Below are 15,811 nucleotides of genomic sequence, written 5' to 3' on the forward strand. Positions count from 1 at the left end.
CTGATCGCAGCAGAACTGAAACGTTTTTTATTTTAAAGCTTTTCTCGCTTATTCAAATCTCAGGAGATGTTGTTGTCGGCCACCAGGGGCGTTGTTTCATTAGTTTCCCACCACCAGGGGCGTTGTTTCATTAGTTTCCCACCACCTGGGGGGGCGTTGTTTCATTAGTTTCCCACCACCTGGGGGGGGGGCGTTGTTTCATTAGTTTCCCACCACCTGGGGGGGGGGCGTTGTTTCATTAGTTTCCCACCACCTGGGGGGCGTTGTTTCATTAGTTTCCCACCACCTGAGGGGCGTTGTTTCATTAGTTTCCCACCACCTGGGGGGGCGTTGTTTCATTAGTTTCCCACCACCTGGGGGGCGTTGTTTCATTAGTTTCCCACCACCTGGGGGGCGTTGTTTAATTAGTTTCCCACCACCTGGGGGGTGTTGTTTCATTAGTTTCCCACCACCTGGGGGGGGCGTTGTTTCATTAGTTTCCCACCACCTGGGGGGCGTTGTTTCATTAGTTTCCCACCACCAGGAGGCATTGTTTTGTTAGTTTTCAAAACCTGCATTCCACATTGTCAGGGGGGGGGGCGTTGTTTCATTAGTTTCCCACCACCTGGGGGGCGTTGTTTCATTAGTTTCCCACCACCAGGAGGCATTGTTTTGTTAGTTTTCAAAACCTGCATTCCACATTGTCAGGGGGGGGCGTTGTTTCATGCCAGGTTTTTCCTGGAACTGTTCAGTAGCATCTTCAGAGAAGCACAGTGTCGGTCTTCTCTGGGTTTATTGGGGGTTTGTGACCAACTGCTCTTTCTCCCTCTCCTCCTATAGGATGTGGACATGATGGATCAGAATGGAATGACTCCCTTGATGTGGGCAGCTTACAGGACACACAGGTGTGTGTGTGTGTATGTGTCATGCGTTCACCCATATCCTACTTACATCCTAGCCTTTCCCCATCTAGCCATAATACACAAAGTTAATTTAAACTCACAAAGCGGTCACACAAATGGAAATCCATGCCCATTTAGAGATGGAATGCCCATCTAGATACGCAACGTTTAGAAATGGAATGCCCATCTAGATACGCAACGTTTAGAAATGGAATGCCCATCTAGATACGCAACATTTAGAAATGGAATGCCCATCTAGATACGCAACGTTTAGAAATGGAATGCCCATCTAGATACGCAACATTTAGAAATGGAATGCCCACCTAGATACGCAACATTTAGACATGGCATGCCCACCTAGATACGCAACATTTAGAAATGGAATGCCCACCTAGATACACAACATTTAGAAATGGCATGCCCACCTAGATACGCAACATTTAGAAATGGAATGCCCACCTAGATACGCAACATTTAGAAATGGAATGCCCACCTAGATACGCAACATTTAGACATGGCATGCCCACCTAGATACGCAACATTTAGAAATGGAATGCCCACCTAGATACGCAACATTTAGAAATGGAATGCCCACCTAGATATGCAACATTTAGACATGGATAACAGACAGATAAGAGACTGATACTAAAAGCACAAGAAGAATGTGCAGTGGGCTAATATTTAAATAGCCACTAAACTTCAACTGTGTCGGTAATTCACAAATAGACCATAAAGGCTTTGCACTTGAACTTTGAACTTTGTCCCGTCCTAACAGCGTGGACCCCACCCGGCTACTGCTGACCTTCAACGTGTCGGTCAACCTGGGTGACAAGTACCACAAAAACACGGCTCTGCACTGGGCCGTGCTGGCCGGCAACACTACAGTCATCACCCTGCTGCTGGACTCCAACTCCAATGTGGACGCACAGAACATCAAGGTGAGGCGGCTGTGCAGCTGATCTTGGGACAGCTTTGTATCTCCCCCTAATTGTTAAGTTTAGGATTGAGGGAGGAGAAGCTGATCCTAGATCTGTACCTACTGGGAAATGTCACTCCAGAGCCAGGGTATGTTATTGAAGGCCCAAATCTCTCCTACTAACCTCTGACCTGTATCACATGCTTGTATCTGGTTAGCCTTTTATAGTTGTCCTGTATCTGGTTAGCCTTTTATAGTTGTCCTGTATCTGGTTAGCCTTTTATAGTTGTCCTGTATCTGGTTAGCCTTTAATAGTTGCCCTGTATCTGGTTAGCCTTTAATAGTTGTCCTGTATCTGGTTAGCCTTTTATAGTTGTCCTGTATCTGGTTAGCCTTTTATAGTTGCCCTGTATCTGGTTAGCCTTTTATAGTTGTCCTGTATCTGGTTAGCCTTTAATAGTTGTCCTGTATCTGGTTAGCCTTTAATAGTTGTCCTGTATCTGGTTAGCCTTTTAAAGTTGCCCTGTATCTGGTTTGCCTTTTATAGCTGTCCTGTATCTGGTTAGCCTTTTAATAGCTGTCCTGTATCTGGTTAGCCTTTTAATAGTTGTCCTGTATCTGGTTAGCCTTTTAATAGCTGTCCTGTATCTGGTTAGCCTTTTAATAGCTGTCCTGACATAACTTGAAAGGTGGAGCATTATTATCCAGTGTGGCCAATTAGAATACCCAGATCACCACCAGTGTTTATTTTTTTTTACCTTTATTTAACCAGGTAGGCAAGTTGAGAACAAGTTCTCATTTACAATTGCGACCTGGCCAAGATAAAGCAAAGCAGTTCGACAGATAAAACGACACAGAGTTACACATGGAGTAAAAACAAACATACAGTCAATAATGCAGTATAAACAAGTCTATATACAATGTGAGCAAATGAGGTGAGAAGGGAGGTAAAGGCAAAAAAAGGCCATGATGGCAAAGTAAATACAATATAGCAAGTAAAATACTGGAATGGTAGTTTTGCAATGGAAGAATGTGCAAAGTAGAAATAAAAAAATAATGGGGTGCAAAGGAGCAAAATAAATAAATAAATAAAAATTAAATACAGTTGGGAAAGAGGTAGTTGTTTGGGCTAAATTATAGGTGGGCTATGTACAGGTGCAGTAATCTGTGAGCTGCTCTGACAGTTGGTGCTTAAAGCTAGTGAGGGAGATAAGTGTTTCCAGTTTCAGAGATTAGTGTCCATCCTCTGGCCTTTCTCCTATCCTACTGTTTAGTGTCCATCCTATGGTCTTTCTCCTATCCTACTGTTTAGTGTCCATCCTTTGTTCCTGTGTCCTCAGCTGTCCTATGATCTGGTACTACCTAGCTGTCTGAATTAGGCTCTCTCTGTGTTGGATTGTTACCGTGGTGATTAGCTGGTTTGTTACCGTGGTGATCCTCTGGCTGTATTCCTCTGTATTCCTCCAGGGTGAGACGCCGCTGGACCTGGCCAAGCAGAGGAAAAACGTCTGGATGGTCAACCATTTACAGGAGGCTCGGCAGGCCAAGGGTTACGACAGTCCTGGCTACCTGAAGAAGCTGAAGATGGACAAGGTAGAGACCAGGGAGGAGACTGAGTGGACATACACAAGCATGCAGGCTCACGCACTCACTCAGACACACATAGCCTTGCATGCTTACACAAATAAGTGTATGTGTAACGCCACCATTGTCCCTCTGTCTCTAAAAAGCCTTCCGCCACCTGTCTTTCCAGCCAGCAATTCCAGACCCTAAAAAGAGCACCTTCAGGCCTAGTTGCTGCCCTGTTGTTGCCGTGAGACAGACAGACCAAAGCTAACACTCTATTCAGACCTTCTCTGGCAATTACTTCTCTTGAAGTAATTGCCCATCCAAGGTAGTGATTTCTTGGAGTCTGAGGAATCGAACCGTTTTTCTGTACGGACAGACATGAGGATTGTGTCAAGACCCTAATCATGGCTGAAGGAGAATTTGCCCCTAGACGGTGATCTTGGGTCAGATCAGCATTTTCTCCACTAATAGTTAAGGTTGGGTTTGGTGGAAATGGAAGCTGATCCTAGATCTGTACTTCACCCCAGAGCCCTAATTAGTCTCTCCAAGTCAAGTGATCTAACTTCCCCTGCTCGTTGGGACAGGAGGAGCACAAAGCACCAATTAGTTACGCTTGTATCTTGTGTTTTTCAAAGTTTTGCTTCTTGACTTTGCATTTCTGTTGTCTTTCAAATTCATACGCTGTCGCACTGGATGGTGTAGGTTGTCAAGGTACATCTTTAGATAGCACTCCATAGGGAGGCCCCATTAGCTACTGCCACGCTCTGACACTAGTCACCCAGCCACGCTCTGGCACTAGTCACCCAGCCACGCTCTGACACTAGTCACCCAGCCACGCTCTGACACTAGTCACCCAGCCACGCTCTGACACTAGTCACCCAGCCACGCTCTGACACTAGTCACCCAGCCACGCTCTGACACTAGTCACCCAGCCACGCTCTGACACTAGTCACCCAGCCACGCTCTGACACTAGTCACCCAGCCACGCTCTGACACTAGTCACCCAGCCACGCTCTGACACTAGTCACCCAGCCACGCTCTGACACTAGTCACCCAGCCACGCTCTGACACTAGTCACCCAGCCACTCTATGACACTAGTCACCCAGCCACGCTCTGACACTAGTCACCCAGCCACGCTCTGACACTAGTCACCCAGCCACGCTCTGACACTAGTCACCCAGCCACTCTATGACACTAGTCACCCAGCCACGCTCTGACACTAGTCACCCAGCCACGCTCTGACACTAGTCACCCAGCCACGCTCTGACACTAGTCACCCAGCCACGCTCTGACACTAGTCACCCAGCCACGCTCTGACACTGGTCACCCAGCCACGCTCTGGCACTGGTCACCCAGCCACGCTCTGGCACTGGTCACCCAGCCACGCTCTGACACTAGTCACCCAGCCACGCTCTGACACAGGTCACCCAGCCACTCTATGACACTGGTCACCCAGCCACTCTATGACACTGGTCACCCAGCCACTATATGACACTGGTCACCCAGCCACTATATGACACTAGTCACCCAGCCACTATATGACACTAGTCACCCACTAGTTACCTGTTGTACTCGGCACGTGTCAAATGAAATGTGATTTGATTTGACACTATTGTTTATGTAATAAGGTTACACAGTCTACAGTGCATCGCTGCCTTCCTGTTTAACCTCTCCTCCTCTTCCTCTCATCCTTCCCTCCCTCTATCTCTGGTCCTCTCCCAGGAGTTCAGACAGAAGATCATGTTGGGGACCCCCTTCCTGGTGATCTGGCTGGTGGGCTTCATCGCTGACCTGGACATTGACTCCTGGCTCCTCAAGGGCCTCATGTACTGTGGCGTGTGGGTCACTGTGCAGTTCCTCTCCAAGTACGTCACACACACACACATCCCAACAGGTTAGGGCTGGGTTTATTTCTCTATAAACCTGAGACATCCCAGCAGGTTAGGGCTGGGTTTATTTCTCTCTAAACCTGAGACATCCCAACAGGTTAGGGCTGGGTTTATTTCTCTCTAAACCTGAGACATCCCAACAGGTTAGGGCTGGGTTTATTTCTCTGTAAACCTGAGACATCTCAACAGGTTAGGGCTGGGTTTATTTCTCTGTAAACCTGAGACATCCCAGCAGGTTAGGGCTGGGTTTATTTCTCTGTAAACCTGAGACATCCCAGCAGGTTAGGGCTGGGTTTATTTCTCTGTAAACCTGAGACATCCCAACAGGTTAGGGCTGGGTTTATTTCTCTGTAAACCTGAGACATCCCAGCAGGTTAGGGCTGGGTTTATTTCTCTGTAAACCTGAGACATCCCAGCAGGTTAGGGCTGGGTTTATTTCTCTGTAAACCTGAGACATCCCAGCAGGTTAGGGCTGGGTTTATTTCTCTGTAAACCTGAGACATCCCAGCAGGTTAGGGCTGGGTTTATTTCTCTGTAAACCTGAGACATCCCAGCAGGTTAGGGCTGGGTTTATTTCTCTGTAAACCTGAGACATCCCAACAGGTTAGGGCTGGGTTTATTTCTCTGTAAACCTGAGACATCCCAGCAGGTTAGGGCTGGGTTTATTTCTCTGTAAACCTGAGACATCCCAGCAGGTTAGGGCTGGGTTTATTTCTCTGTAAACCTGAGACATCCCAGCAGGTTAGGGCTGGGTTTATTTCTCTGTAAACCTGAGACATCCCAGCAGGTTAGGGCTGGGTTTATTTCTCTGTAAACCTGAGACATCCCAACAGGTTAGGGCTGGGTTTATTTCTCTGTAAACCTGAGACATCCCAGCAGGTTAGGGCTGGGTTTATTTCTCTGTAAACCTGAGACATCCCAACAGGTTAGGGCTGGGTTTATTTCTCTCTAAACCTGAGACATCCCAACAGGTTAGGGCTGGGTTTATTTCTCTGTAAACCTGAGACATCCCAACAGGTTAGAGCTGGGTTTATTTCTCTATCTGGTTGACTTTGATATGCAGCTCTAAGGGTTTTGTGGACTGTGAGATGTGATGTTGTTGAGTTCTAACAGTGATTGCCCCTCCCTCCGTCCCGCCTCCTCAGGTCTTTCTTTGACCACTCCATGCACAGCGCCCTGCCCCTGGGAATCTACCTGGCAACCAAGTTCTGGATGTACGTGACCTGGTTCTACTGGTTCTGGATTGATATCCTTTACAATAAGTGTCTCCTGGTTTCCTCTGCCTTTTCTCATTCCAACCATGATACATCAGTGAGCTGCTGTGCTGTACAAGGACCTTTCGTTCACAGCGCCACCTGGCAAGACAGCTGTGTGTGTCAATATTCACCTCCTAACAATCAATTCTTTCATCAGGGAGGGAGGTGGCTTCTGGGAATTGATGGGTTTTGACTGAGAGCAAAAGTGTATGAATATCTCCCCTGTGGCTATTGGTTGATTAGAGTGTCAGTCAAACTGCAGCCTATTCCTAACAGACAGATGGGCTTTCCCTTCTTCCATCTGGAACCCCTCTGGTCATGATTACCCACAGTGCACTGGAGTGTGAGGCCAGCTAAAGAGCATTGGCCTGCCTCTCAGACGACAGTGCAGAGAGCATCATATCACCCTCAAGGGCTCTTTACTGTTGTGTACAATTTCTGGCCCACAAGACAATGCAAATGTTTCAGTTGGCGGCAGACTCATTATTTCTATATGCTAAACACCATTGCATTTGCGTCACAGTTGACATCAGAGGCACTTGTGATGCAACCATACTGGTTGTTTTGAGTTGGTTGATTATGACGAGGCCGGACAATTTCTGTGGTAACTTGGATCAAAAAGTCATATAATGCCCCCCCTCCCCCGGATCCTTTTCAGAGGCTTGTGAAGTAACATTGCAGTCTAATTTCTCAGACAAGACACTATCTCCTCTAGATCTATTCCCATATAGTTCACTTCCCCTGAAAACTGCACTGATTCTCTCACGGACGGTGAAGAGGTGAGGGGAACTGTTGTCCTAGGTGCTCTGGGGTGCTGAAGTTTCAAGCATCCTGTATAAAGCTAGGCTCGCTCTTTTCCATATGAATAGTCCCCTGTCCAGATAAGGGGTTGTATCACTGAACTCGGTGTGCTTTCAGCTCTGTGTGGAGACAGTCTTTAATGAATACTGAGTGTTAAGATGTGCACCAACACTGTTGAGGGTGCAGCACAGCTGACTGAGTCAGACCCAATGATCCCACAAGTGGCTTCAATATGTTGCTGTAGCTCCAAGATGGCTTCTCCAGTCGCTTTTTGGTCATGGAAAATTCCCTTCCCGGGTCTGAAACTGCTGAATGCCCCATTTAAAGTCAGGAGGGTTGGTCTCTTATCTGCCTCATTTGACTGCTGATGGGAGAGGAGTGTTTCTTCAATCCATTTCATCTGCATGATGTTGCTCGTTTCCTTGGATCTGCTGCTCTGCTCCCCGTCTACCTCTCTGTCAATCGCTTGTAACCTCTCCTGCTTTTTCAACAGGGGCTGTCTTGTTACCAGTTTCCCTCTGGTTACAATTTGTTTGTCTTTCATGGGAACATTGATCTGTGAGAGTTCACATAAGCCACCACTATGAGTGTAAGTGAAATTCACACCTATACACAGGTCTTCTCTTGTGTGATGCAGCTTTGAGATTTAATAGTCAGGCAGGTTTTTCCAGTCTCACCTCTTGCCCAACAGCCAATCAGCCCATTGAGATGTCCTCTTCAATGCCTCTTATCTCATTGTTGTAGGGCTGTTCTATCCAAAGAATATCTACGTCCACATAGTCACTGTTAACAGTAGCCTGTACCTCATCGTGTGTAGTGAAAACTGGCAGCTCAGAACAGTAGACTGCTACAGCAAGGGATGACTGGATTCCTTTAATGGTGTAGGGTGAAGTTGACGCTAGACGCTGATCTTGGGTCAGTTTAGCATTTTCCCCACTAATGGTTAAGATTGGGGGAGGGGAAGCTGATCCTACATCATCTGTACCGAGGGCAAACTACACCCCAGAGCATTCACAAACTCAAGCAGTCCCTCCTCACTCAAGTCCAACTGTGCCTCTTTGGGAAGTGGTGTTATGTAACTGAGGTGGTAACCTTGCCTGAGACCTGAAGACTCGTGTTAGCTCTCTGAGTTAATGCCTTGGCTCTGAGTTAATGCCTTGGCTGTAGCTCAGCGGGCTAACACAGTCTTAGCTCGCGCAGAAGACCGAGGTCCGGTCCCAGTTGGTCACATGTAGTCTCAATGTCTGATTGTTGTGATCTGGGTTGAATCTGATACAGCCGCGGTTGTATGGTAGTTTTGTGTTGGTTGTGGTGCGGTGGTGGTTGTGGTGCGGTGGTGGTTGTACGGTAGTTTTGTGGTTGTTGTGAGGCAGTCATGCGACGTCTCTGCAAAGTAAGAGGCGGAGGCGGAGTGGAGACGGCCTGGCCTTTGTCTAGGCTTTGTGTCCTCATTGACTTCCAGGTGTGGGCTTGGTATCTCTGACTCTGTCTCTGCCTGGTTTTCAGTCTGCTACTGCAGACTGGTTATCCTTTAAAACCAGAACAAGTGTCGTTGGCGGAGCCCCAAGCCTTTTCAGCCCCAGCATGCATTTTCTTCTACATGGGACTCAAAGGAGAAAAGCTTTTCTCCTTAAAGTAGTTACAAGTACTGGGTCACCTCCACAGTTTTATTGTTACTGAAATAGTAGGAGACTGGGGGAGGAGGAGGGAGTAGAAGTCTATTAGTAGGAGACTGGGGGAGGAGGAGAGAGTAGGAGACTGGGGGAGGAGGAGAGAGTAGGAGACTGGGGGAGGAGGAGGGAGTAGAAGTCTATTAGTAGGAGACTGGGGGAGGAGGAGAGAGTAGAAGTCTATTAGTAGGAGACTGGGGGAGGAGGAGAGAGTAGGAGACTGGGGGAGGAGGAGAGAGTAGAAGTCTATTAGTAGGAGACTGGGGGAGGAGGAGAGAGTAGGAGACTGGGGAGTAGGAGACTGGGGGAGGAGGAGGGAGTAGAAGTCTATTAGTAGGAGACTGGGGGAGGAGGAGAGAGTAGAAGTCTATTAGTAGGAGACTGGGGGAGGAGGAGAGAGTAGGAGACTGGGGGAGGAGGAGAGAGTAGAAGTCTATTAGTAGGAGACTGGGGGAGGAGGAGAGAGTAGGAGACTGGTGGAGGAGGAGAGTGTAGGAGACTGGGGGAGGAGGAGAGTGTAGGAGACTGGGGGAGGAGGAGAGAGAAGAAGTCTATTAGTAGGAGACTGGAGGAGGAGAGAGTAGAAGTCTATTAGTAAGAGACTGGAGGATGAGGAGAGAGTAGAAGTCTATTAGTAGGAGACTGGGGGAGGAGGAGAGAGTAGAAGTCTATTAGTAGGAGACTGGGGGAGGAGGAGAGAGTAGAAGTTTATTAGTAGGAGACTGGGGGAGGAGGAGAGAGTAGAAGTCTATTAGTAGGAGACTGGGGGAGGAGGAGAGAGTAGAAGTCTATTAGTAGGAGACTGGAGGAGGAGAGAGTAGGAGACTGGGGGAGGAGGAGAGAGTAGAAGTCTATTAGTAAGAGACTGGAGGATGAGAGAGTAGAAGTCTATTAGTAGGAGACTGGGGGAGGAGGAGAGAGTAGAAGTCTATTAGTAGGAGACTGGGGGAGGAGGAGAGAGTAGAAGTCTATTAGTAGGAGACTGGGGGAGGAGGAGAGAGTAGATGTCTATTAGTAGGAGACTGGGGGAGGAGGAGAGAGTAGATGTCTATTAGTAGGAGACTGGGGGAGGAGGAGAGAGTAGAAGTCTATTAGTAAGAGACTGGGGGAGGAGGAGAGAGTAGAAGTCTATTAGTAAGAGACTGGGGGAGGAGGAGAGAGTAGAAGTCTATTAGTAAGAGACTGGAGGAGGAGGAGAGAGTAGAAGTCTATTAGTAGGAGACTGGGGGAGGAGGAGAGAGTAGAAGTCTATTAGTAGGAGACTGAGCTGGTCCTGTGATGTGTTCTTTTAGGAGGACATTCAGTCTTCAGCCAGACATTGATGACGTTCAGTGACACCCTGACTACCCCACCCTGCACCACACTGTATAGAGGTGTAGGGGGAAGTTGCCCCGAGATGCTGATCTCGAGTCCGTTTTGAAATGTCCATATTAATGGTTAAGGTTAGGATTGTGGGAGGGACAGCTGATCCTAGATCTGTACCTAGGAGAAATTTCACCCCGGAGCTGTATGGACACTGTCAACACCATTAGTCTCCTTAAATCAGCATGCTTGATAAATTCTTGGCGTGACCCTTTTGTTTGGCCCATCTTGTGTAACACCCCTTCTCCTAAGCCATTCCAAAGACTAATAGCTGCTACGGGGAGGGCGTACACAACAAGGCCTCAAGGGAAACATTGAAGCGTCGTCCATATGAGAATCTCCATCGATCACTGTAAGACTTACCGGCTCCGTGCCGGCAGTATCACGGCCCATTGATTTAGTGAGGTGATAAGGACTTCCATGCATGAATCCCTAGTGTCACCCTGTTCCCTTTGTAGTGCACTACTTTATATGGAAATTCACTATGTTCCTCTACACTATAACAATATATATCCCCATTTGGGATGCAGCCCCACGTAGTTAATTTGAAGTGTTTATCTTATGAAGTAGCTAGATAGACCTACAGAGGAAGAGGTAATTAAAGCGCCCAGACTTCTTTTGGTGATAATTATACAGATTTATGACCTCATTCAGCTTTTAGAGACTGAAAGCACTGTAGAGTATGGCTGAGAACCAAATGCCACCCTATGTCCTATGTAGGGCTCTGGGGGGGCCATAGGGCTCCGAGTTTCCTTCCTGGAATCTAGTTGTTTGTCATGCCGTGACTTCACTCCACCCCCACTATAATTGAGGAAATCCTTCTTTACGTTACCAGCCCACAGATGTCCTTGTGTTCCACTAACTCTTCTCCCCCCACACACACACCCTAATCACGAGATGGCCCACAGATGTCCTTGTGTTCCACTAACTCTTCTCCCCCCCACACACACACACACACACACACACACACCCTAATCACTAGATGGCCCACAGATGTCCTTGTGTTCCACTAACTCTTCTCCCCCACACAGTCTAATCACTAGATGGCCCACAGATGTCCTTGTGTCCCACTAACTCTTCTCTCCCCCCCCCCTCCCCCACACACACACACCCTAATCACTAGATGGCCCACAGATGTCCTTGTGTCCCACTAACTCTTCTCCCCCCACACACACACACACACACACCCTAATCACTAGATGGCCCACAGATGTCCTTGTGTTCCACTAACTCTTCTCCCCCCCCCACACACACACACCCTAATCACTAGATACAGGCCATACAGACTTGAAACGGCTCAAGTCAATAATTAATGACTTCAAGCCAACTCCATAATCTAAAGTTTATTTAGTCAGTCAATCAGATATGTTTCTCACATGTATAGAATCAACATTCTAACTCCACACTGTGGGAGATGTGTTAATGTGTGGTTAAAATGCACTGAGAAATGCCAGTAGACCTTGGGTGTAGGCATTTCCTAAATACAGGAATACATTCCATGCAAATACAATTCTGAAGCTGTAATTCCTAAGGAGGTTTATGGGATTCTTTTCATTTGTAGTTCCTGATTAAATGACTCCAGGCCCTGTGAAAAGTAAACTTGGGTTCTAGATACAAGAGATTGTATGGATCATCATTGGCATTTTAGGGTTAAGCCTGACCACTCCCTTTGGTTAGACTCACTCCGTTGCGTTTCCTGTGCAAATGATGACGCGTGTCTGAGAGACTCGGGACTCTGGTTGGGTGAGAGTATGAGTCAAGCTTCCACTGAGCTGCTTTCCTCATAGGCTGGAGTGGGCGGAGGGCGAGTCTGTTTGCATCCCTAATGGCACCCTATTCCCTTTATAGTGCACTATTTTAGACCAGGGCCCATAGGACTCTGGCCGATGTAGTGCATTACGTAGAAAATAGGGTGCCATTTGGGATACACCCTCTGTCTGGATGATGTCACTATGGCTTGTCAGAGCCAGCACAGCCGTTTAGGTCCAATGCAGCTGTTTTTAACTTTGTCAAATAATTTCTATGTAACAATTAAGTACCTTATGTGATTGTTTTTCCCCAAAAAATGTAAAAAAGAATAGATAGCGTCATAACAAATAGTAATTTCTCAAGCAAGAATATTGTTAAGACTGTCTGGGAGCAGTCTGAGTAGGGAAAACTGAAAACTACCTGTTATTGGCAAAGAGCTGTGGAACTCTTTTTCTTATTGGTCTATTGCCCAAGTTAGCACCTTTTGATGTTACCAGGCAAGCCAAAACGCCATCACGCCAAAGCAGGCTGAAGTTTCAGGCAGTCTTTTCAAACAGCCCTTACACTACAACGGCATTTTCATAATTTTCACAATTTCACAGTATTATTCAACCTCATAGTGTGGAAGTATATAAAAAGCATTTTCTGTCTGACCTTGTCCAGACTCCTGACAGGATGTGAAACCAATATATCATTGTGTTATTTGGGTGAACTATCCCTTTAAAAGCTGTAGTCACCTTTCAGCCAATCAGCCGTCCTCCTTAACTCCTCTGTACATCTCCCGTTTGCCACCGTCCACCTGCCTTTCCTCCTGAACAGTGTCTGTCTGTTCTACAACTTCGGCAAGTCCTGGAAATCAGACCCCGGGATCATCAAAGCCTCAGAGGAGCAGAAGAAAAAGGTAAACGCTGGTACTACCCATGACGCTGGTACTACCCATGACGCTGGTACTACCCATGACGCTGGTACTACCCGTGACGCTGGTACTACCCGTGACGCTGGTACTACCAGTGACGCTGGTACTACCCGTGACGCTGGTACTACCCGTGACGCTGGTACTACCCGTGACGCTGGCACTGACCGTGACGCTGGCACTGACCGTGACGCTGGCACTGACCGTGACGCTGGCACTGATGCTGGCACTGACGCTGGCACTGCCCATGATGCTGGCACTGACCATGACGCTGGCACTGACCATGATGCCGATATTACTAACCAACGCACCACCATTTTGTTTTGAAATGGCAAGTAGAGTTGAGTGAGGTTGCCCATAGACACTGATCTTGGGTCAGTTTAACCTTTTTCCAACTGATGGTTAGGGTTGGGGAAGCTGATCCTAGATCTGTACCTAAGGGAAACCACCCCCGGAGCATGAAAAGTGCGTGAGTTGAGAATTTGATTAGAGAGCTGGGCACATTGCACCATTGTTTTTTTACGAATCAAAGGATGTAATTTGTGACACACAATGTTCAACCCAGTGGCCCAGTACTAGAGGCATCCACTCTCTCCCCACAGCTCTGGGAGTCGTCTCTCATTAGCACACACTGATGGAGTATAGTAGGGTATCCAGCTCTTTACTGACCCCAGCTCAATCCCCATTGTGTGGGATTGATGAGAGGGCTAAAAATAGCCCCCATCGTTAGTGCTCTGTAGTGTTAACCAGAACCTGGTCCACTGGTCTGGGCATTGCCCCCCATCGTTAGTGCTCTGTAGTGTTAACCAGAGCCTGGTCCACTGGTCTGGGCATTGCCCCCATCGTTAGTGCTCTGTAGTGTTAACCAGAGCCTGGTCCACTGGTCTGGGCATTGCCCCCATTGTTAGTGCTTTGTAGTGTTAACCAGAGCCTGGTCCACTGGTCTGGGCATTGCCCCCATCGTTAGTGCTCTGTAGTGTTAACCAGAGCCTGGTCCACTGGTCTGGGCATTGCTCCCATCGTTAGTGCTCTGTAGTGTTAACCAGAGCCTGGTCCACTGGTCTGGGCATTGCTCCCATCGTTAGTGCTCTGTAGTGTTAACCAGAGCCTGATCCACTGGTCTGGACATTGCCCCCATTGTTAGTGCTCTGTAGTGCTTCTACACCTGCATTGCTTGCTGTTTGGGGTTTTAGGCTGGGTTTCTGTACAGCACTTTGAGATATCAGCTGATGTACGAAGGGCTATATAAATAAGTTTGATTTGATTTAGTGTTAACCAGAGCCTTGTCCACTGGTCTGGGCATTGCTCCCATCGTTAGTGCTCTGTAGTGTTAACCAGGTCCACTGGTTAACACCTCTCTCTCTCACTCTCTCTCACCTCTCTCTCTCTCTCACATCTCCAGACTATTGTTGAACTGGCGGAGACAGGAAGCCTGGATCTCAGCATATTCTGCAGTACTTGTTTGGTAAAGAAATTACTTAATTGTATTATGTCCTGAAGTGTTTTGCATGGTTTGGGTTTAACGTTGTCATTCTGTCAAGCCCCAATACATTTGTATTTGTCCACACAGATAAGGAAGCCCATCCGGTCCAAACACTGTGCCGTGTGCAACCGCTGTATCGCCAAGTTCGATCACCACTGCCCTTGGGTGGGCAACTGTGTCGGTATGTGTAACACCAGCAGCAGTATTTAGCTTAGCAACAACCCATAGCCCAGCAACCGGAGTTAGTTCAGCTGATAGTCATTTATGTCCACAGAATTCCAGCCTAAGAAGCAGCACATGGTTCTTTAAGAAAAATAAACAAGCTGACACCCATATGAATTCATTAGCTGTTCTGGCAGAATATAGAAAGGTGTGTATGTGTGTGTGTGTGTGTGTGTGTATGTGTGTGTGTGTGTGCACGCTGCCCAGCTCTATTAGCCGTGAAGCAGCAGCTGCCTGTTTTTCCCTCAACTGTTTGGACTTCCAGACAGATGGCCTCATGAACAGCTGACACGTGTCCAGACATGTCTGCCTGTAAACTTTGAGATGGAAGGAAGGGGGTCCTAAAGCGTCCATGCTGTCCCCTAAGAGCCTGACAGGATGGAGCTTGCCTTTCAGACAGGCAGCGACGTAGACACACTACCAGTTACTCCCTAGAGGTCCTCAGTGTGTTGGCCAGGTGCCCCCCACCTCACATCCTTTAGTCCAAACAGTGACTGGCAGCAGCCCCACACACCTGCTCATGTATCTGAGTATGACCCAACGAGCCGACTGACAGATCTGACAACTACTTGGCCTCATTCAATCCTACTGTACTCTTTCTCCTTCTCTCTCTACGTCTCTCATTTGTCTTGACCTGGAGAGGAGCCAGGAGGACAGTGAGGGAGGGATGAGGACAGTGAGGGAGGGATGAGGACAGTGAGGGAGGGATGAGGACAGTGAGGGAGGGGATGAGGACAGTGAGGGAGGGGATGAGGACAGTGAGGGAGGGGATGAGGACAGTGAGGGAGGGGATGAGGACAGTGAGGGAGGGGATGAGGACAGTGAGGGAGGGGATGAGGACAGTGAGGGAGGGGGTGAGGACTGTGAGGGAGGGGATGAGGACTGTGAGGGAGGGGATGAGGACTGTGAGGGACCAGACAGATGAGGCTTAACTCCCCCTCTCACTTTTCTCATTGTGCTGTCAACAGGAAGTGGGAATCACCGCTACTTCATGGGTTACCTGTTCTTCCTGCTCTGCATGATCAGCTGGATGATCTACGGCTGTATCTGCTGTGAGTGGACCACCCCAACCCACCACACCTCATTCTAGTTACACCAC

General features: G+C 48.0%; 1 protein-coding gene across 2 annotated transcripts in view; it reads left to right on the top strand.

Annotated features, from left to right (window-relative positions):
* The window catches only part of LOC116352762 (palmitoyltransferase ZDHHC17), a 45,874-nt gene that overhangs the window by 23,059 nt on the left and 7,004 nt on the right, over positions 1-15,811 (top strand). For both annotated transcript variants that reach the window (XM_031821441.1, XM_031821440.1), the window contains 9 exons: positions 820-884; positions 1,657-1,819; positions 3,265-3,390; positions 5,090-5,232; positions 6,402-6,502; positions 12,871-12,995; positions 14,410-14,472; positions 14,578-14,671; positions 15,681-15,764. In XM_031821441.1, the coding sequence (XP_031677301.1) occupies positions 820-884; positions 1,657-1,819; positions 3,265-3,390; positions 5,090-5,232; positions 6,402-6,502; positions 12,871-12,995; positions 14,410-14,472; positions 14,578-14,671; positions 15,681-15,764 (964 nt within the window). The remainder of the gene's footprint in view (positions 1-819; positions 885-1,656; positions 1,820-3,264; positions 3,391-5,089; positions 5,233-6,401; positions 6,503-12,870; positions 12,996-14,409; positions 14,473-14,577; positions 14,672-15,680; positions 15,765-15,811) is intronic.

The sequence above is a fragment of the Oncorhynchus kisutch genome, unplaced genomic scaffold (assembly GCF_002021735.2).
Source record: "Oncorhynchus kisutch isolate 150728-3 unplaced genomic scaffold, Okis_V2 scaffold3975, whole genome shotgun sequence".
Taxonomy (NCBI): domain Eukaryota; kingdom Metazoa; phylum Chordata; class Actinopteri; order Salmoniformes; family Salmonidae; genus Oncorhynchus; species Oncorhynchus kisutch.